This window comes from Dendrobates tinctorius, unplaced genomic scaffold, assembly GCF_039654945.1.
Source record: "Dendrobates tinctorius isolate UK_male_01 unplaced genomic scaffold, ASM3965494v1 ptg000192l, whole genome shotgun sequence".
Taxonomy (NCBI): Eukaryota; Metazoa; Chordata; class Amphibia; order Anura; family Dendrobatidae; genus Dendrobates; species Dendrobates tinctorius.
Window position 1 is genome coordinate 7,807,830 of NW_027361859.1, and position 23,782 is coordinate 7,831,611.

The 23,782-nt window shown below is 47.1% G+C and overlaps 1 protein-coding gene across 1 annotated transcript in view; it reads left to right on the forward strand.

Annotated features, from left to right (window-relative positions):
- LOC141055959 (uncharacterized) overlaps positions 1 to 23,782 on the forward strand; it is a 193,061-nt gene that overhangs the window by 83,697 nt on the left and 85,582 nt on the right. The window contains 2 exon segments of the mRNA XM_073552654.1: positions 12,638 to 12,656; positions 14,911 to 15,067. Of these exon segments, the coding sequence (XP_073408755.1) occupies positions 12,638 to 12,656; positions 14,911 to 15,067 (176 nt within the window).

Here is a 23,782-nt window from a genome sequence, read left to right on the forward strand (position 1 = left end):
GCTCGCCTTGCACTGATATGTATATAGCCACATACACTCCCCTGCCTACCTGGCACTGCAACCTATATACCCCGTAATTAGTCCTTAGAAGGACTCTTGGTTTAGCTGAATTTGTGGATTTTATGATGGTATACCCACACTAACTTATAAACCCCGAAATATGTCCCTATCTCAGCAGCAGCTCTCCCTACACTGAATGCAGATGTGACTGTGACGAGCAGGGCGGCGGCAGGTCTTATTGACCTTATGACGCTGTGCGGCCAGCCAATGACTGTAATACCACAACAAATATGCCTGTGGCATTACAGTGCGTGGCAGACAATCCCTGCATGTTAATTGGCTCTCTAAAGAGCGCCAAACATGCAGGGCGGGGACCCGAGCGCCCGCCGAATAATCCCGGAAATTCTCGGTGCTCGCCAAGTACTGCGAGTACAGCGATACTCGGGCAAGTAACAAGTAGTGGCGAGCATGTTCGCTCATAACTAGTCATTAGTTCTGCCTAAGGGCACTTGGGCACAAGAAACGTGTCAGGTTGTGGGATGTGATGTGCGTCAGCCGTGTCACCCAATTCATTGTACTGAGGGATGGTGGAGATTGCCTCTCTCCCTCGGGAGTGGAGTATGTTCCGATTTCTCATTTTTTAGTCTGCTCTTATGGCGATATCACTTAATATTGTAGCGTGGAATGTTAGGGGGCTCGGGGATGCAAATAAGAGATGTGCTATATTTACTAATATGCAGAAATTTCTCCCGGCTATCCTGTGTGTGTCTGAGACCCACATGGTGAAAGATAATATTCATTGGCTAAGAAAGGGATGGGTTTCTTATGAATATCATTCCACGTACTCGACCCATGCGCGGGGTGTCAGTGTGCTGGTGCACAGGTCCATCCCCTTCTCATGTACTAAATCAGTGGTTGACCCTGGGGGCAGATTTGTATGTTTGCTTTGCACGTTATACTGTATACAATTTATTTTGGTTGCCATATACATCCCCCCGCCCTATTCAGTCAAACCAGTAAAAAGAATCTTGTCTATTTTGGGTTCCTTTCCCCCTGCGCTGACTCTTCTAATAGGAGATTTTAATACATATTTGCATCCCTATTTGGATAAGTTGCATTCGGGAAACATATCAGAAGATGCAGCCTCAACCTCATTTGCTACAACGTTAGTGGAGCTGGGTATGGTAGATCTTTGGCGTGTCCAAAACCCCACAGCCAGACAGTTTTCCTGCTACTCTAGCTCCCACCACGCTATGTCACGGATAGACCTGGCCATTGGGAATACACTCATGACCCCATATGTACGAGGGGTGGCCTACCTGCCTAGAAGTGTATATGATCACTCGCCGCTACATGTCACACTTTCATGGGGACACCCCCTCACCCTATCTAGACCTATCTGGAAGCTTAATCCCTTCTGGATCCAGCTTATAGGGGGATCTTTGCATGATGCCATTCTAGAATATTTTCAACTTAATGAGTACTCTGCATCATCACACATAGTCTGGGATTCCATGAAAGCCTATGTCAGGGGCTTATATATTAGAGAAATATGCACACGGAAAAGCCAAAATAGACGCTACACCCGGGGCCTGATCCAGGAGGTGTCTGTTGCGGAGGCTGCGGTGATACTCAACCCGACAGAGGAAACTAAAAAAGCTTTGTAGAAGGCACAGGGGTCGCTCAGGGAAAACCTCATGTCGGCGGCAGCAAATAAACGTTATTTCCTCAAACAAAAATATTTTATAGAGGGGGAGGGAGTAGGACATTTATTGGCCACGGTCATTAGAGCACAGGACGGATCTTCATATATCAATAGGCTAAAAATGGACTCGGGTGGTCCTGTGACAGACAGTGCGGACATAGTGAGTGAGATCAGGAGGTATTATATGCGACTATACACATCAGATTGCAGTCTCACGGAGACTGAGATTGAGCAGTACCTGGATGCTCTCTCTCTCCCTGCATTGGCTGATAGCGATAGGGATTCATTGGATCGGGACATCCTGTTGGAGGAGTTGGAGGAGGCGCTTGGTCAGATGCAAAATGAAAAGGCTCCAGGAATGGATGGCCTGCCTGGCGAGTTTTACAAAACCTATGCACCCTTACTGCTACCTAAGCTACTTAAGGTATTTGAAGAGGCTGAAAGGCAGAGGGTCCTCCCGCCATCTATGAGGGAAGCTTTGATAGTTTTAATATTAAAGCCCGGAAAGGATCCAGAGGTTCCGGATTCATATCGCCCGATTTCCCTATTATCAACAGATGTTAAATTATTGGCCAAGGTACTCGCCAATAGGATGTCCCGAGTTATCTCATCTGTTATACAGAAGGATCAGACGGGATTTATCCCAGGCAGAGCCACATCTATGAACCTTAGGAAACTATACTTGGGGATTTAACATAGTTCTGGGGAGTTGGGGGGAAGAGCAATTTTGTCCTTAGACGCCGCTAAGGCGTTCGATAGTTTGGAGTGGGGTTTTTTGTGGGCGGTACTTCGGAAAATGGGCTTTGGACACAGATTTATAAATTGGGTGAGGCTCTTGTATGGCTCGCCGGTGGCGAAGGTTGGGGCTAATGGCAGGGTCTCTGAGTCTTTTCCTCTTGGGAGAGGTACTAGACAGGGGTGCCCGCTCTCGCCCTTGCTATTTGCTACTGCGGTGGAGCCATTGGCAGTTGCAATTCGGAAGTCCAGAGAAATAATGGGATTCAGATGTGGAACTGTGGAGTTGAGGATATCATTGTACGCGGATGATTTACTTCTATATTTAGATAAGGTACATTCCTCGATTTTGCCGGCAATGGAGGTCATTCGAGAATTTGGGCTGAGGTCTGGTCTTCGGATTAATTGGTCCAAATCAGCTTTAATGCCGATAGACCCTCTCCCGGCGGATTTCTCAGATTTCCAGATACCGGTCCCTGTAGTTCGGAGGTTTAAGTATCTGGGTATAATTGTTAGTCCTGCCCCGAAGGATTTTCGGGCTCTGAATCTGGAGCCCCTGTTACAGCGATTTAGAGCAAAAGTACATACTTGGTGTTGCCTGCCGTTGTCGAATATTGGTAGATCTAACTTAATCAAAATGGTAATGATGCCACAATTATTATATTTGATACATAATTCTCCGGTGTGGATCTGTAGGGACTTTTTTGCAAAAATAAATACATTATTCCGGGAATTAATTTGGAAGAAAAAACAGGCTAGGATTCGCTTGGAGATACTGCAGCGAGGGAAGGAGGAGGGAGGATTGGCGGTGCCAAACCCATTCATATACTTTATCGCCTCCCAGATGCAACATCTTAAGGGTTGGGGTAGAGACGAGGCGTGTGACAATGGTGGTGATATTGTGAGGGAAGGATCGGTATGGAAATATCCAGGGTGCCGGTTGGAGGTGGGAAGACGGCAGATAAATGGGGCATGATACCCCACGTTGGCTATGATTTTCAAGGTGTGGGATAGGGGTAAGTCTCTTTTGAAGATAAATGGGCCTACGGAATTGTGGCCATTGTGGCGAAATCCGGATTTGCAAGAGATCAAAAAGCTGGTGGGGTTTGGAAGATGGGAAGATAAAGGGATTTATCTGGTGTCACAAATTTTGCAAAATAATACTCTTAAGAGTTTTGAACAATTGAGAACAGAATTTCACCTCCCGCACGTCTTCTTTTATCAGTACTTACAGCTAAGACATGCATTGGAAAAACAGAGAAGGACAAATCCGGTGATAGTGACACATAATCAAACACTACATATGCTACTTACATCTGAGTCTTCTAGGGGACTTATCTCTGAATTATATAAAAGATTATTGCCTGCCCATCTGGAGACATATCCACTGACTGCTGCTAAGAATAAGTGGGAACGGGACGTTGGCCCCCTGACGGAGGACCAGTGGTCCGATATTCTAGAACAGGTCCCTAAAATGGCGGTTTCTGAGTGCCAGCGGCTTTCGCAAATATATCTCATTCACAGGGTATATAAAACACCCAGCTTATTATTTAAAATGGGACTTAGGCCCAATACACAATGTGTTAGGTGTGGGCAGGATGATGCCCACTTGATGCATGTTATGTGGGAGTGCGGGCACATTGGGGATTTCTGGAGGCAGACCCTGGGACTCATAGCCCAAGTATACCATATCACAATACGACCGTCACCTCGTCTATGTTTGTTGAATTTGTGGGAGGAGGGGGTTGACCCGGACTCTGCAGTGGCCCTGGGAATAGCACGCATCCTGTATCAGGCAAGAAAGATACTTGCATATCATTGGTTGGATCCTATGCCACCAACATTGTCAGAGCTTAAAAATAAACTAAATAATGTCATCAGATTGGAAAGGGGGGCTTATTTAAAAAGAAATGCATTAAGAAAGTTTTACAAAATTTGGCAGCCATGGATGGAGTCACCGGGTCTCCCCTCGGGCGCACTGGTACGGGATGCGATGTTGGACCAGTTGCTGTTGTGCTTGCGATGAGGGGATGCTTGGGGGGTGAAAATAAAGTCTAGTGCCCTTTGCGGCGAAGTAGATTTTGAGTGGCGCGGTGGGAGGGGGCTGGGGTGGATTGGACCTGGTATCCGTGGGGGGCGGGGGGGGGCGAAATATGATGCGGAGTGGCGCGGCTGGCGGGGATGGTTTTCCTGCTGAAATGAGGCACTGATGTATAATTTTGATTTTTGTTTATTTGTGGAGCCATGTTGTTTATAGGCTCAATTTTATGCAAATATCTGTGTTTTGAGATTTCTTCTTTTTATTTATTCTTACACAGGAAGAGTTTTACCCTTTAAATAATATCTGCTCTCAATGTAATTTTTACTAGCTATATAAGATGTCATATTCTTTCTGTATTGATTCCTGAATGTTTAAAAAAAAGATCTGATTCAAAAGAAACGTGTCAGGTTTTTACATCTTTGGTATACATGTTTTTAAAGGGACGGCGCCGTGATCTTAATTTTTGTATTAATAATTATTGATTATATAATCAATTATTTTTAATACAAAATTAAATATACTACTTTTATAGTTTTTTTTATTTATTGACTTATACTTTTGTCACTGGGGGCTGCCATTTTCATTGCTTGGGGGTGTGTGTGTCTGGGCATCACACTTGCACACCTCACTTACGGCAGCCATGGGCATAAGAGACTGCAGTCGGACACTGACCGCATCTCTTGCATTGAGGCCACTCCTCCTGCCTCTTAGCTGTGACCTGGGCTGTCCAGGTCACAGCTGTGGCTGAAGATCGCAGCCATTTTGTTGTAGCCCACAGCGTATGCTGTGGGCTTTATTTTCCCCTGTCATCGCACACACTGCTCAATGTGTGCGATGACAGGAGCTGCTGGGGAGAAGCTGCCGGGAAGTGAGGGTCCAGGTTAAGTGTCTGCAGCGGTGATTGCAGCCTGTAATTAGTATTAAAGTGCAGGCTGCAATCGCTGCTTACTGCTGACCTGTTCAGAGCACAGCAGCAAGATCGTCACACTGCTGTGCCCTGAACAGGGTGCAGCACTTGCTGGGAGAGGAGGGAAGGTAAGTACAAGCTTTTTTTTTCCTATGCATTGTATAGATGGAGGGCTATGTATGTATGGCTGGCTGGATAAGGGGGCCATGTATGGCTGGTTGGCTAGGGGGGCCATGTATGGCTGGCTGGTTAGGAGGGCAATGTATTGCTGGCTGGCTAGGGGGGCCATGTATGGCAGGCTGGCTGGCAAGGGGGGGCCCATGTATGCCAGGCTGGCTGGCTAGGGGAGCCATCCATGTATGCCAGCCTGGCTAGGGGGCATGTATGCCAGGCTTTGTGTGAGTGTGCATTTGTATTTTCCTGAGAGTGTGAGCGTGCATGTGTGTGTGAGCGTGCATGTGTATTTTCCTTTGTGTGCGCGAGTGTGAGCATGTGTGAGCGAGCGTGTGTATCTTCGTGAGCGTGCATGTGTGTGAGGGAGTGTGCATGTGTATTTTCGTGTGTGAGCGTGCATGTGTGTTTTCGTGTGTGTGAGCTTCGTGTGTGTGTGAGCGTGCATGTGTATTTCCCAGTTTATGATACAGCAAGCAGCACTGTTGTGAGTTCATTTTCCCCTTCACCACTGAGGCCCGATGAACTCCCTCTTCTGGTAAGGAAAGGTAGTGAGCCTGATTATCAGACACCTGAGACTAATGATGATGACTGGCTGAGTGGAGTTACTGACTGGATATAAGGCTGCCGACGCCCTTCTGCCCTGCGGGTGATTTCTCTGTGGGATCCTTTGAGACCAATCTGAATTCCTGCTCTTCTAAAGCTAAGTTTTCTGCTTTGCTTTTTGCATTTGTGCTTTGACTTTGTTTTGCTTTGTTTTTCTGGATTTCTGCCATTCCCTGCTGGGGTGAGCTGAATTCCTTTAGCTCTGTCTTCTGAAAATACCTGAGTGCTGATATAGTTTTTGAAGCCTAGCTGCTTCAGGGTCTTTTTCCATATCAGCTTGTTGGCTTATGTCTTTGATAGGGTTTTGGCAGATTGCAGACAGCAACCTTCCTTTCCTGTCCTGTTTAGTTAGCTTGGGCCCCAACGTTTGCTCAGCCTATCTTTCTATCTGTGTTAGTGTTTTTTCATCTTGCTTCACCGTCATTATATGTTGGGGGCTGCCTTTTACTTTGGGGTCTGCTCTGGGGCAGTTTAGATTTCCTTTTCTGTCTTTAGGCTATTTAGCTCTCTGGCTGTGATCGAGGGGTCTAGGGCACCGTAGGAACCCCCCACGGCTACTGCTAGTTGTGTTGATAGGTTCAGGGGTCTGCAATCTGATAGTTGCCAACTTCTCTGGTTTTCTGGACGTAGCTTCTATTTTTGTGTCTGCCTCCTACGGTGACTCATTCATAACACAGCACCATCTAACAGAATTGTTGCTGTTGTCTGTCCTCGGTGACCGTCTACTTGTCAATATAACTTTGCAGTCGCCAACAAAATGGCTCCGCACAGAGTTCCTAAGTCTCATCCTCTCTTATCCCTTAGCAAACACCCAGAAGGGGAGGAGAGGAGTGACACCGCATATATATGTAATCAGACCCCACCCACATTTACTACAGTGCAGTAATGTGAGCTAGTTGTACACTAGGTCTTGGTGTCAAATTTCAGTAGCTGCTCCCTCTAGTGTTTAAAAGTAGAAATACCAAACCTTTTTAAATTATTTTTCATATTTTACTATTTTATAAACAAATGATAATATTTTAACAAAATTTAAACATTAATTCTTTACATTTTTTCAATTGCTGAAAAAAATTTTTTTGGATGGCACCTTCCTTTTAAAGATAATCCAGTAAATTATGTATATATTTTATTCATTGTTAGATGGATGTGCTGAATTCTTTCCTCAGAAAAACTATGCCACATTTCTAATTGGAGATATTTGCTATTATTATTATTATTACTTCACCTATTACATTTTGGAGATGGGAAAACCTCTTTAATAAATTTGGCACATCTTTAACCCCTTCACCCCCAAGGGTGGTTTGCACGTTCATGACCGGGCCAATTTTTACAATTCTGACCACTGTGCCTTTATGAGGTCATAACTCTCGAACGCTTCCATGGATCCCGGTGATTCTGACATTGTTTTCTCGTGACATATTGTACTTCATGTTAGTGGTAAAATTTCATTCAAATAACTTGCGTTTATTTGTGAGAAAAATGGAAATTTGGCGAAAATTTTGAAAATTTCGCAATTTTCCAACTTTGAATTTTTATGCCCTTAAATCACAGAGATACGGCACACAAAAAACTTGATAACTAACATTTCCCACATGTTTACTTTACATCAGCACAATTTTGGAACCAACATTTTTTTTTGTTAGGAAGTTATAAGGGTTAAAAGTTGACCAGCGATTTCTCATTTTTACACCACCATTTTATTTTTAGGACCACATCACATTTGAAGCCACTTTGAGGGGTCTATATGATAGAAAATACACAAAAGTGACACCATTCTAAAAACTGCAACCCTTAAGGTGCTCAAAACCACATTCAAGAAGTTTATTAACCCTTTAGGTGCGTCACAGGAATTTTTTTGAATATTTAAAAAAAAATGAACATCTAACTTTTTTTCATAAAAAAAATACTTCAGGTTCAATTTTTTTTATTTTACCAAGGGTAACAGGAGAAATTGAACTGCAAAAGTTATTGTGCAATTTGTCCTGAGTACGCAGATACCTGATATGTGGGGGGGAACGACTGTTTCGGCGCATGGCAGAGCTCAGAATGGAAGGAGCGCCGTTTGACTTTTTCAATGCAAAATTGGCTGGAATTCAGATTGGACGCCATGTCACGTTTGGAGAGTCCCTGATGTACCTAAACAGTGGAAACCCCCTACAAGTGACCCCATTTTGGAAACTAGACCCCCCAAGGAACTTATCTAGATATGTGGTGAGAACTTTGAACCCACAAGGGCTTTACAGAAGTTTATAACGTACAGCGGTACAATTAAAAAATCATATTTTTTCCACAAAAATGATCTTTTCACCCCAATTTTTATTTTCCCAAGGGTAACAGGACCCTAAAAGTTATTGTGCAATTTGTCCTGAGTACGCTGATACCCCACATGTGGGGGTAAACCACTATTTGGGCGCATGGCAGAGCTCGGAAGGGAAGAAGCGCCATTTGACGTTTTTGGCTGGAATTGAGATCGGACACCATGTCGCGTTTGGAAAACCCCTGATGTATCAAAACAGTGGAAACCCCCCACAAATGACACCATTTTGGAAACTAGACCCCCTAAGGAACTTATCTAGATGTGTGGTGAGCACTTTGACCCCCCCAGTGCTTCACAGAAGTTTACAACGCCCGGGCGTGAAAATAAAAAATTCGTATTTTTTCCACAAACATGATCTTTTAGTCACCATTTTTTTTATTTTCCCAAGGGTACCAGGAGAAATTTGACCCCAAAAGTTGTTGTCCAATTTGTCCTGAGTACGCTGACACCCCATATGTGGGAGAAAACTACTGTATGGACACACGTCGGGGCTCGGAAGGGAAGCAGTGACGTTTTGGAATGCAGACTTTGATGGAATGGTCTGCGGGTGTCATGTGCGTTTGGAGAGCCCCTGATGTACCTAAACTATTGAAACTCCCCACAAGTGACCCCATTTTGGACACTAGACCCCCCACAGAACTTATCTAGATGTGTGGTGAGCACTTTGAACCCCCAAGTGCTTCACAGAAGTTTATAACACTCGGACGTGAAAATAAAAAAATCATTTTTTTCCACAAAAATTATATTTTTGCCCCCAATTTTTTATTTTCCTAAGGGTAACAGGAGAAATTGGACCCCAAAAATTGTTTTGCAATTTGTCCTGAGTAGGCTGATACCCTACATGAGGGGGTAAAACACTGTTTGGGCGCATAGCAGAGCTTGGAAGGGAAGGAGCACCATTTGACTTTTTCAACTCAGAATTGGCTGGAATTGAGATCAGACGCCATGTTGCATTTGGAGAGCCCCTGATGTGCCCAAACAGTGGAAACCCCCAATTCTAACTCCAACCCGAACCCCAACACGCCCCTAACCCTAGCCCTAACCCTAGCCCTAACCCTAGCCCTAGCCCTAACCCTAACCCTAACCCTAACCTAACCCTACCCCAACACACCCCTAGCCCTAACCCTAGCCCTAACCCTAATGGAAAAATGGAAATAAATACATTTTTTTTATTTTATTATTTTTCCCTAACTAAGGGGGTGATAACGGGGGGTTTGATTTACTATTTATGGCGGTTTTTATGTTTGGCGGCTGTCGCACGCTAAAAGACGCCTTTTATTGTAAAAATAGTTTTTGCATCACCACATATTGAGAGCTATAATTTTTCCGTATTTTGACCCACCGAGTCATGTGAGGTCTTATTTTTTGCGGGACGAGTTGACGTTTTTATTGGTACCATTTTCGGGCACGTGAAATTTTTTGATCGCTTTTTATTCCGATTTTTGGGACGCAGAATGAACAAAAACCAGCGTTTCATGAATTTCTTTTGGGGGGGGTGCGTTTACACCGTTCCGCGTGCGGTAAAATTGATAAAGCGGTTTTATTCTTCGGGTCAGTACGGTTACAGCGATACCTCATTTAGGTCGTTTTTTTATGTTTTTGTCGGTTTTATGCAATGAAAACTATTTTATATAAAAAATAATTATTTTTGCATCGCTTTATTCTGCGAGTTATAACTTTTTTATTTTTTCGCTGATGATGCTGTGTGGCGGCTCGTTTTTTGCGGGACAAGATGACGTTTTCAGCGGTACCATGGATATTTATATGCGTCTTTTTGATCGCGCGTTATTGCACTTTTTGTTTGGCGGTATGATAATAAATCATTATTTTTTGCTTCGTTTTTTATTTTTATTTTTTAAGGGGTTCGCTAAAGGGGTTAACTAATGGGACAGTTTTATAGGGCCGGTCGTTACGGACACGGCGATACCTAATATGTGTACATTTATTGTTTTTTTTTATTATTATTTTAAAAAAATGAATTTATTGGGGAATATTTTTTTTTTTTTTTACTAATTTATTTGGCGATTTTTTTTAATTTATTTTTACACTTTTTTTTTAATTTTTTTTACTTTATTACATAGTCCCAGGTGGGACATCACTGTCCTGTGACAGATCGCTGATCTGTCACATCACAGATCACTGTGACAGATCAGCAATCTGTCACAGGCAGTGCACAAGGCTTCCTCATGCCTGCGCTTTGCAGGCACTGAGGAAGCCAGCTTCCCCAGGCCCCCGAAGGCCCCCGTCGCCATCTTGGATTCGGGGGCCTGGAGGATAGGAGTCCCCCGCAGCAGCGCTGCACATTGCGCTGCCGTGGGGGGCTCAGGGAAGCACGGAGGGAGCCCCCTCCCTGCCGATGCTTCCCTTTAACTCCCGGTACACCGCGATCGCGTTTGATCGCGGTGTGCAAGGGGTTAACGTGTCGGGGGCGGTCCGTGACCGCCCCTGACACATTGTGCCGGGTGTCAGCTGTGATAATCAGCTGACACCCGGCCGCGATCAGCGGCGCTCACCACGTGGGCGCCGCTGATCGCGGTAGACGTACTATCCCGTCCCCGATCATACGGGCCCGGGTACCGTGGACGGGATAGTACGTCTCATGTCAGGAAGGGGTTAAACCATCTGCGCACAACAAATTAAAGTATATCATTGTTATTTTGTTGCAAAATTGCGATAAATAGGTTTGGTTCACTTGGGGTGGTCATATCCAGACATAAACACTGTAAAGGTTCAAATAACCAGCTGTGGCTGCCTCATGGTTGGGGGAAGAATCCACCAGATGGAAGTTTTCCAAACTAGGATAAAAATCAAGATTACTGTAAAATTGGATGCACTGCTGGAAAATAAATCTCTTGCTGAAACATTCCTTGAAGGCTCTTCATTAACCACCACACGCAAATGTTGTCACTTTTTGGTGCCTTTTGTTTTTGATGTCTCACTTTTATAGGACACATTTTAGGAGTTGTATGTTTTATATACTTGTGTCCTACATTATTTCCAGGGGCCACTATATAAATAGCCAATTTGGCACTTCTTTTCATGGAACCCTTTGATAGGAAATCCATGAATACTACTCCGTGCTGGTCCCAAAATACTGTGAACATGACCTTGCCTGCCAAGGGTTGGGCACGTGCCTTCTTTGGAGACGATGAGTCGATGCTTCCATTGCATCGTCTGGACTTTAGTCTCAGGATCATAGTGATGGACCCAGCTTTCATCCTGTGTGATCAGTCTGTTGAAAAAACAGGGTGGCACATGTTAAGGAGCTGAAACTCCTAAACCCTTCATCCAATTTGAATGTGGATACCCTCAAATGAAAGCTGAAAGTCTGAACTTCAACTGCATCTGAATTGTTTTGTTTAAAATTCATTGTGGTAATGTCTAGAACCAAAATTAGAAAAATGTTGTCTCTGTCCAAATATATATGGACCTAACTGTAAAATTGTCCTCTGTATTGATTACCCTGCAGAGTTTGTGTCATCTGCAAATATTGAAATTCTACTCTCTATGCCCCCTACAAGGTCATTAATAAATATGTTAAAAAGAAGCGTGCCCAACACCGACCCCTGCGGTACCCCACTTCTAGTCTCTCATTACTTTCAAGTCCATGCTCACTGCAGCAGAACAAACGTGCCCTTATCTGGCCTAACCCTGGGCGATTAGAGGCGTCTGCCTGAGCGGCTCTGTGCACACCTGCACGCTAATCTGGGATTATTATCCCGTGCTGGCACCACTGCTGCGGCGCCGAGCGCTAGTGGACTAGAAGAACTCTAATCCCGTGTCCTTAGGACAGAGTCCTGTGTCCGTATTCTAGCGCTCATCTGGCCGAGTCATGTGAGCTTAACAGGCTTCGACATTTACTTTGGGCGGCACCGCAGTTCTGCGAAGGAACAGAACTCGCTTCTGTACACACCGGGTGATGCTAACCCACGTGTGTTCATTTATTGTCTGCCGTATAACCTCCGCCAATACCGAGCAGCAGTTCTACATCTCTGCACGGTGGACCCCTGGCTGCGAACGCAACTCAGCCTAACACATTAGTATATGGGAGGGGGAAAACTTTTCAAGATGGGTGGTGACCATGGTGGCCATTTTGAAGTCGTAACGTAACTTTATTCTTTCATGAGTTATTTACAAGTTTCTCTTTGTTTGCAGCCATTGATATGTTTCAGAGGTTAACACGTGAGTAGCGGGTGGAAATTGTGTTGATGTCTGGTGAACGCAGTACCCGGGTCATTGCAGCAGATTTCAATGAAAGACACCCTACACAAGAAAACTGTCACCATTCCCATTTTATTTTGGTGTATCCATATAAATGGCCCACCCAAAAAATTTTGCCTGTTTCAATTTTTATTTTGCCCATTCTGCAAATTCAGCGCACTGATTTTGTTTGTTCATTTTCATTTTTTTTAATTTTTAAACATAAACACCCAACACTTCTTTCAATATTCTTGAAAGTGCATAATTATTTCTTCACCTTCCTAAAACTTATGCACAGTACAGTAAAACTGACCATGTAACCTATAGCAACCAATCACAGAGGACTCTAAAATATTGAAATTGTAACATGAAGGAAAAGTTGTGGAATTCTGGAAACCACAGGATGGAGACGTCACTGATCTGCAAATGATGAGAAATGGGAACAACATTTTCAAAACATATGGATTTGATCAGTCTGGGGTCTGTGCCACATGCAGAAATCCTGGCTCTCCAGCCTGGGCTGTTATCGCTGAGGTTATTAATGGTCGTCTGAGGAAGGTCCTGCTACTGAATGTACAAATCATAAGGATCCGCTGCCAGCAGCTTCTGTGTAATCACCAACCAATGACATCCAGATAAGTCTGGAGATGCTGCAGCCACAGGAGCAGGTTATGGAGGCCACACAGGCTGCTCACAGTAGCGCCAGTAACATGCAACCTGGTGTTGTGATTAAAAATTACTTCAAGAACCTCTCAGAGATATGTCCGAACCACTGGTTCCACAATCAAATAAAATACGATGGAACTCAAGTCAAGAAGGGACCGACTACGGAACATTATTCCATCATAATGTATAAACATTGTACATGCATAGCTCTGCTCACACACGTTATGCACCACCCGGCTCCGCTCCGAACTCCTCGTACACACGCGGCTCCGCTCCGTACACCTCGTACACACACGGCTCCGCTCCGTACACCTCGTACACACACGGCTCCGCTCCGTACACCTCGTACACACGCGGCTCCGCTCCGTACACCTCGTACACACGCGGCTCCGCTCCGTACACCTCGTACACACGCGGCTCTGCTCCGTACACCTCGTACACACACGGCTCCGTTCCATAAACACACGGCTCCGCTCCGTACACCCCGTACACACTCGGCTCCGCTCCGTACACCTCGTACACACACGGCTCTGCTCTGTACACCTCGTACACACACGGCTCTGCTCCGTACACCTCGTACACACACGGCTCCGTTCCGTACACACACGGCTCCGCTCCGTACACCTCGTACACACTCGGCTCCGCTCTGTACACCTCGTGCACACACGGCTCCGCTCTGTACACCTCGCACACACGCGGCTCCGCTCCGTACACCTCGTACACACACGGCTCCATTCCGTACACACACGGCTCTGCTCCGTACACCTCGTACACACTCGGCTTCGTTCCAAACACCTCGTACACACACGGCTCTGCTCTGTACACCTCGTACACACACGGCTCCACTCCGTACACCTCGTACACACACGGCTCCGTTCCGTACACACACGGCTCCGCTCCGTACACCTCGTACACACACGGCTCCGCTCCGTACACCTCGTACACACACGGCTCCGCTCCGTACACCTCGTACACACACGGCTCCGCTCCGTACACCTCGTACACACACGGCTCTGCTCCGTACACCTCGTACACACACGGCTCCGCTCCGTACACCTCGTACACACTCGGCTCCGCTCCGTACACCTCGTACACACACGGCTCCTCTCTGTACATCTCGTACACACACGGCTCCGTTCCGTACACACCCACGGCTCCGCTCCGTACACCTCGTACACACACGGCTCCGTTCCGTACACACACGGCTCTGCTCCGTACACCTCATACACACACGGCTCCGCTCTGTACACCTCGTACACACACACGGCTCTGCAGGTGGAGGTAGGTGCTGGGGCCCCGTTATTCGCTCTCAGGATTGGCCGCTGTTCACACTCGCACTTTTATCATACCATCCCATTGCTCTTCCTTCCCCCTTGCAGTCGGCACAGTCTCTGATACAGTCTGTAGTGTTTCCCAGTGATGATTCCTGTCGCCCTCTCCCCATTCTATTCCTGCTCTGTCACTTTCCCTCACACTCGGCCGTTCTCACCTCATTGTGTGTTTTCTCCTAATAAACTCTGTGTTTTCGCAACCATTCTCATGTTCTGCTTCCCATTAACCAGTAATGATGAAGTGCAGGTCGATGTCCCCAGTCAGTGGACCATGCCCAATGCCACCAGCACCCCAATGCGCGATTCTGAAGGCCTTGAGAAAGCAAAACTGCGAAACGCGTGTTGGGGCGTTTGTGGCCTTGTGCGTGGACCACTGACTTCATCATGGGTAAGCGCTGCATTGCTGTAGTATTTTCCTTCTTGGAATCGGATCAGCATCCTTTGGGTACTGCTGCTGTTGCCCGTCGTCTGACCTCACTCTACCACCTTCTTTTTTCTATACGTGATTAACTTCCTTTTTTGAATCCTCCAATGTGTATCTGCTACTATTTGGTTCATGTTTTTTAATATAACTTATTTTGTATTTCTATGAGTGGTATTTTTGCATGCTCTACATCATTATATAGGTTGTATAATATAGTAGCCCACCTGTTTACTAATTGAGGCATGATCAGACAAATCTTTATTGTATGAAGGAGGGACTCTGAAAGTCACAATTTATTTATTTTTTCCAGGACCATTAGGCGGCCATCGCTATTTGTATAGGGCCATCAGGAGGCCCTTGCTCTAATTTTCGAGGGCCAGCAGCCAGCCCTCACCAAGCCTTTTTGGATGGCCAGCAGACGGCTATGCAAAGCATAGTATATATTGCTGCAATATAATTTATCCATAGCATCATTTACTTTAGTCCAATTCGTAGGGAATTCTCCAAGCACTGTGCTGACCTTCTCTTCTTCCGCTATGGGTTGAATGTTATCTGGTTCTTCTTTCCTTTCCTTCAACTGGTCAGGACACAACTTCAAATGATCTCTGGATACCGCTGCCGAGGTCTCTCCTCCATCTTTACTCACAAGGCATACCTTAGTATTATCAAAATTTGAGGGCAAAATGGTATAAGGTTCAGCTTCCCACTGATCATCCAATTTGTGCAATCTTCTCTTTCTTTTCAAGACTTGCTCCCCCGGCGACAAAGGAACGGCAGGTGCATTCTGATTGTAAAGCTTCTCCTGCTTTTGTCTTGCCTGGGCCAAACTCTTCTCCACACATTCTTGAACTCTTCTGTACTGTTGCTGCCTCTCTGTGTCCTAATCAGCATCTGGGGATGCTACTTCAGGTGTCAGGACTCCCATGTCTAAGTCAATAGGCAGCTTACCAGGTCTTGCTCTCATTAAGTAGGCTGGGGTACAGTTGGTAGAGTTCACGGGAATATGGTTGTAGAGGTCCACCAGATCGGGCAACTTCTCTGGCCACAGATTCCTCTCCTCCAAAGGCAAAATCCTCAGGAGATCCATCACTACCTGGTTCATCTTCTCGCACATGCCATTGGTCTGTGGGTGATACGGCATTGTCCGGATCTTCTTACAACCATACAGGTTACAGAATTCTTGGAACACTTCTGCCTCGAAAGCTGGACCTTGATCTGTAAGCACTTTCTCCGGGTACCCATGTGGTCTACAGAAGTGCTGTTGGAATGCTCTGGCTGCTGTCCTGGCCGTCTGATCTTTGACAGGCACAACTACCAGGAATCTTGAGTAGTGGTCCACAATGGTAAGTGCATAGATGTAGCCTGACCGGCTTGGAACCAGCTTCACATGGTCCAGGGCTACCAATTCAAGGGGCTGTTTGTGATGATTGGCTGTAGGGGAGCTCTCTGGCTGTCTCAATCCTTTCTGCGCAGGTTACATTGTCCACACTCCCGGCACCACCTCTCAATGGCTTTCCTCATACCAGCCCAGTAGAACCTCTCTCGGAGCAATACTTCCAACTTCTTCCATCCGAAGTGTCCAGCTCCATTGTGGTATGCTTCCAGGACCATTGATGCCTCTCTCTTTGGGACTATCACCTGCCAAACCAGCTCATGAGTGCGGGCATTGATACTCCTCCGACACAGCTTCCCTTCTTAAATGAACAGCCGGCCTCTCTCCTTCCACAACTGCTGAGTTTCCCCAGGAGCATCCGACTCTGGACGTAAGTCAGCTCGTGTCAGCAGCTCCTTCACCAGGCGGACTGCAGGGTCACTATCTTGCGTTTCTGCCCAATCATGATGGGGCAATGGGTTCAGGGTGACCTCCTTCAAGCCAGACCGTCTGTTTCTCACTCCTTGAGCACGCTGGGCCGCAAGTGGCCGGTGGAAGGGAGGTAGCTCTATCTCTTCAAGAGCCTCAGGGTCTTCTCCGGCATCTGGTAGGTTAGGCATTCTGGACAGCGCATCAGCATTGGCAGTCTTGTGCCCTGCCCGGTACTTGATGGTAAACTCATAGTTCGAAAGCCGAGCCATCCAGCGCTGTTCCAGTGCACCTAGTTTTGCAGTATCCAAATGCGTCAACGGGTTGTTGTCCGTGAAGATAGTGAACTTGGCAGAGGCTAGGTAATGTTTGAACCGTTCGGTGACAGCCCAGACTATGGCAAGGAACTCCAGCTTGAAAGAACTGTAATTATCAGGGTTCCTTTCAGTGGGGCGCAGCTTCCTGCTGGCATAGGAGATCACTCTTTCTTTCCCATTCTGTACCAGCGACAGTACTGCTCCTAGTCCCACGTTGCTGGCATCTGTGTACAGCACAAAGGGTTTGTCATAATCTGAGTAGGCCAGAACTTCGTCTCCGGTGAGAGCCATCTTCAATCTGGTGAAGGACCTTTCCAACTCTTCAGTCCATTCAAAGGTGGAATTTTTCTGTTTGGTCTTCTTGGACTGCCCCACCAGGAGATTTTGCATAGGGGTGGCTATTTCGGTAAAGCCTTTGATGAATGTTCGGTAGTAGCCTACCAGTCCAAGGAATTGGCGTACTTCATGAAGGTTGCTGGGCTTCGGCCAGTCCCGGATAACTGTGACCTTATCAGGATCTGGTGCCACACCTTCTGCACTGACCACATGACCGAGGTACTGCACCTTGGGCTTCAGGAGGTGACACTTGGAGGGCTTCACCTTCAGGCCAAAATTGGACAAAGCTTCAAACACTTCAGCCAGGTGCTCCAGATGATCTTCATAGGTTTTGGAGAAAACAATGACATCATCCAGGTACAACAGGACCGTCTCAAAGTTCATGTGTCCCAGGCAGCACTCCATCAGCCGTTGAAATGTTCCTGGAGCAGTGCAGAGCCCAAATGGCATATAATTTAACTCACAGAGACCCATTGGAGTGGTAAATGCTGTTTTCTCCTTGTCTGCCTCTGCCATGGGAACCTGCCAATACCCACTAGTGAGATCTTAGGTGGGAAAGTAGTTAGCAGTTTTAAGTGCAGCTAATGATTCCTAAATTCTAGGTAATCGGTAGGCATCTTTATGTGTAATGCTGTTAATTTTCCTGTAATCAACACACATTCTCATGGTACCATCCTTTTTCTTTACAAACACTATTGGAGCTGCCCAGGGGCTACAACTGTCTCTGATGACCCCTGCCTCCTTCATCTCTCTCAACATACTCTTAGCACACTGGTATTGTGTTGGGGGTATAGGTCTGTACCTTTCCTTTATGGGTGGATGGTCTCCTGTGGGGATATGATGTTGAACCCCTTTTGCCTGCCCAAAATCTAGTGGGTGTTTGCTGAATACCTGCTCATACTCTTGTGTCACTCTGTAAACCCCATTTTTCTGGTATGATGGTGTAGAGTCAGTTCCCACCTGCAGTTGCTGACACCACTCCTCTGGCTGCTTCACAGAGCCACTGTCCTCCACCTGATTGGATGGGACCAGGGGCTCTGCTGCCTGCAAAGAGTTGTTATTGACAGTGAGTAGCATAGCAACTGTGGCATACCGAGGTATCGTGGCCACCTTTTCCTCACAATTCAAAAGGCGTACAGGTACTCTCCCTTTTCGTATGTCAACCACCCCTCTGGCTGTCAGGACAGCGGGCCTGCTCTTGGAGTACACTGGTTCTACCAACGCCTGGTAATCTCTCCCTCTAAGACCTATAGCTGCCCGACACCAAACCAACATTTCACATCTGGGGGGTATTGCAATGGGGAAGGGGTCACTCAGTCTGACACTGCCAATTTCTCCGCCAGAGAGTTCTACCTGTTGTCTTTGCATCAGGGCTCTGATCTCCTTCTGCTGGACTCGTTGTTCACTGGAACCAGCAGTCTCAGCCACCTGTGGCAACAAGACAATAACCTCGGACAGACAGTTTTCAATTACATTTGTACCAAGGGTCATCATGGGATTACATTCACGTCGATCAATATCAACAACTATTAAACTTTGAGACTTTAGCTCTACCCGCCCCACTTTAACAGTAATTTCTTTACATCCTATCTGCGGTAAAGACTGACCATTACTAGCAACTACTGTCAGTTCATCAGTTGGGCCACGGGTAAGCTCTGAATCAGCCCAATATCTCTTGTACAGAATGTACGGCATAGTGGTCACCTGGGAGCCAGTGTCCAGCAAAGCGTTCATGGGGAGGCCGTCAATCACCACAGGAAGGATTGGTCTCCCTCCAACATACTTGGCTCTCCAGTTCCTTGGGCCTGGGGATCCTATTCCTGGGGGTTGGCCCTCTGCCCCAGGGGTTGCTCGTTTAAAGGACAATATCTTGCAAGGTGACCGGCCTTGTAGCAGCGACGACAGATGCGACGTCCATCCTGGTCATAGCGATCGTTGTTCCTCCCTCGAAGTGGCGGGGCTCTCCTCCTCCGGAGCCACGGGACATCCTCTGGACTGAAAGCAAGCTGGATCTTTTCTTTGGAGGACACTTGCAGGGACTGCACGGTTGTGGTAAGTGCAGCCATCCCTTTGGTCAGCTCCTGGACTTGAAGATGCAGCTCCTCAGTTGGATCTTTATCCAGAGTCTGTGCATCAGCCTCCACAGGGATGGAAGGAAAAGATGTTGCTTCCTGATGGTAGGTGATCGCTGGGCGCCTAGCGGGCGCTGGACGGCTGTCAGTGGACTCCTGCAGTACCCGAATAGCCCTGTCAGGATCAACTTGCTTAACTGCTCGCAGCGCCTTCTGCAGGTTGAGAGCATAATCCCTGATACTGTCCTGCGCCTTCTGTTTACAGCCAAAGAACCTCATCTTGACTTCAGCTGCAGTACGGGTGTCAAAGGTGCTTCTCAGCTTGGCCAGGATCTTTGCAACAGTCTTTTTTATCAGTGTCCTGCCAGGCTTTCACCTCTCTGTGCTGCACCCGTTAGATGTCCAATCAGGATATTCACTTTCTGGCTTTCAGACAGAGGGTATACCTTAAACAAACTGCACAGTCTCGCTTTAAATTCACTCAGGGTATGCGACTCACCCGAGTACTGCGATAGCCAGGCTGCTCCCGGAATGTAGGGCATAGACAGCGGCATTATGGAGACCACTGTGGCAGGCGCTCCTCCTGGCAGTGCTGCGGGGTTGGCACCGGCGCCTGCCGCTGCATCGCCGTTGGGCACGGACATCCTCTCTCCCCCCTAGTTAACGTTAGCCAGGGCCGGGGGTTATGTGAGCTCACCGGCGGCCGCTTCACAGGCCCGATTCTCCGGGCTGTAGGCCTCAGCTTCTCCTCCTCTTGCGCGCTGTCCTCTCTTCCCGCGCGGCACTTCGCTTCTTCGCTCTCTGCGGCAGGATCCGCCCACGAAGACCCACCTCTTTCTTCCCGCGCGCCAAGCAGCACGGCAATTGGCGCCAATTTCACACAGTCTGTTACACAAACACAGTCTATGGCACACAGGACCCGGGGATACTGGGCTCCGTAATCCTGTTCGTGATGCAAAGTTGGGTCGCCCTCCCAGGGCTGTGGGGTACTCGGTACCGGGCCGGTGTCAGGGGAATGTGTCACAGCAGCGGTGACCCGATCCGTGGCCCTTGGTTCCCAAGTAATGGGGGAATGTAGTTAATGGAATGGAATAGTTTGTGATGCCACCTGTGATGTTCGGCAAGAGAGGTGTTAAGCCGACGCTGCATGCAGATCCGCTGGGACTGATGGTAGGGTGCAGCAAGGGTGTAAAAGCTCCCCACAGGTGAAGCTATAGTCCCAGGGCAGTGTAGAGGTGGATGGCACGGTGATGTAGCAGTGCCGTAAGGGTCGGAAACGGACAAGACACAGCAGGGTGCAATTTCTGTACCTTTACTTGATAACTGCAGTCCAGGGTCCTGATTACAGATGGTAACGGAGCAGGCTAGCCTGGAAGCAACTTAGGGATTCTCTCTCAGCAGACGGGCTGTGCAGTCTCCTTCCTAGAGCTTGTTTGAATGAAGTACTCCAAGTACTAAGTTACTCTGAAGTTCCTCTTGTCAGATGTTCCCAAGAACCTTACTTACACGGCAGACAGCTGTAGCCTCTCTCGGTGACTCCTATCTCTCTGAGTCCTGGCTCTCTATCCATGCTGTTGTTGTGCCTCAAGTCTTAGATGCGAATAGGGCATTTACAGCCCCCTACTCCACTGGTATCTGTTGTAGGACCATTAGTATCTGTACAACCGTGGAGACCAAGCTCCAGTTCATGCGCTCTCAAGCTGAGGGAGCTCTCCTTCCTAGCTCAACCTCCAGCTTCTCTCTACACGTCTGCACACTTCACCCTCCACAGACTAACTGACCACTCCTTCCTCTTGACCCTCAGAGAGCACTCCTCCCCTTAATCCTGGTTCAGAGTTCCCCCTGCTGGCCTGGAGTGGAACTGTGTTGCAAGTATGGATTGACTGCGAGAGAGACCCATCATTGCCTCCAAGCCTGGCATTACCCTCCCCTGGAGGAAGGCAAAGCCACTGTGGCGGACATACTCCTGGGGGCGCCACAGTATGACCAGCAGTGCTGCTCTGTTATGGTCTGAAAACATTCTGTATATTTCAATATGGACTCAAAATGTCCATTTTTATGTTCACACTACAATCCACCCTTGGCTATTTTGAGCCATACATTATTTATACAAGGTACCATACACTAAGGGGACAGTTTTAGTGGATGATTGACATAAGGATAATAATGGAAGTGTACACTGTAAACAACAACACAAAGCAATGCATGCACAAATTATAGCAAAAATCACTCTTGTATGTGAAGTTTTGGGTAACATCTTCTATGTCTTCATCTTGAGTAGATACCTCTATGAGCTTTGTCCAGAACTGTAGGGATTTGCTCTGGTAAGGCCTCTTTCACACATCAGTTTTTTGCCATCAGTCATAATCCGTCAAATTTTGAAAAAAACGGATCCAGCGACTGCTGCCGCCGGATCCATTTTTTTCTCATTGACTTGTATTAGCAGCGGATTGCGATGGATGGTCTCACGTTTCATCCGTCGAAAATTCTTTGTCCGTCGGCCGGAGACGACGCACAAAGGAACGTTTTTTGTCTCCTTCAAAAAGTCGGACAGCGACGGATCCGTCGTCGTCCGTTGTCTGCTAGAATGGATGCCTATGGGTGACGGATCCATCGTAGCCCTTCACATGATGGAATCCGGCGACGGATTCTGTGTTTTTTCACTGAGCATGCTCAGTTTACCTCTGGTCACTGGTGTCAGCTGATGGGACAACTGATCCCATCATCCGACACCTACTACCACGTATTGCAGTGAGAGCAGGAGCGGCGGATGGGAGTATTCATCTGCCGCTCCTGCACTGAATATAAATAAATAATAAAAAAACGGCGGGGGTCTCCCCCTATTTTTGATAACCAGCCAGACGAAACTCACAGCTGGGGGCTGCAAACCTCAGCTGTCAGCAATCCTAGCTATCAAGAATAGAGGGGTTCCCCCCATTTTTGACAACCAGCCTCACTAAAGCTCACAGCTGGGGGCTAGTATTTTCAGGCTGGTAAGGGGCTATTGATCTTGCCCCCCCAGCCTAAAAACATCTATTCTTTCTATCTATTATTTCTAACTATCTATTCTTTCTATCTTTTCTGTCTTTCTATCTATTTTATCTATTTATTCTATCTATTCTTTCTATCTATTCTGTCAATCTATTCTTTGTATCTATTCTTTGTATCTATCTATTCTTTGTATCCGTCCGTCTGTCCTTTCTGTCCGTCTGTCCTTTCTGTCTTTTCTGTCCTGTCTGTCCATTCTGTCTGTCTGTCCATTCTGTCTGTCTGACTATCTATCCATTCTGTCTATTCTTTCGATGGATCCGTCAAAAAACAAACGAAATGGATGAAAAAACGGACACGACAGATTGTGACTGACGGCAAAAAACTGATGTGTGAAAGAGGCCTTAGGAGTAGGAAAGAAACGTGTTTTAGCTCCATTGCTAATGAATAGTCATTGGTTCTGATGAGGAAGTCAGCTGACTTTGAGATGAGCTTAACAAATAATCCACATTGTTATAATCTCCGGTCTCCTGCATCCTTCTACTATTCATCAGAAGCACAGTTAGCCCACATTTTTCCTACTCCATTGTAAACGGCTTCTGGAACTCTTTGGAGAAATGGCCGCACTGCTGGTTCCACTACCAAATAAATTATGATGGAAATCAAGTCAAGAGGGGTCTGACTACCAAACATGATGCCATATTCTGTAGACATCGTGCACACAACATCATTCAGTACACACACACGACTTTGTTCCGAACACCTCAGACACCACAAGGCTCTGTACACTTGGCAGACACAAGGCTCCGCTCCGTACACCTTGTGCACATGGCTCCGCTCCGTACACCTCGAACACACACGGCTCCGCTCCGTACACCTCGCACACACGCGGCTCCGCTCCGTACACCTCGTACACACGCGGCTCCGCTCCATACACCCCGTACACACACGGCTCCGCTCCGTACACCTCGTACACATGGCTCCGCTCCGTACACCCCGTACACACACGGCTCCGCTCTGTACACCTCGTACACACCCGGCTCCGCTCCGTACACCTCGTACACACGCGGCTCCGCTCCGTACACCTCGTACACGCGCGGCTCCACTCCGCACATCTCGTACACACGCGGCTCCGCTCCGTACACCCCGTACACACGCGGCTCCG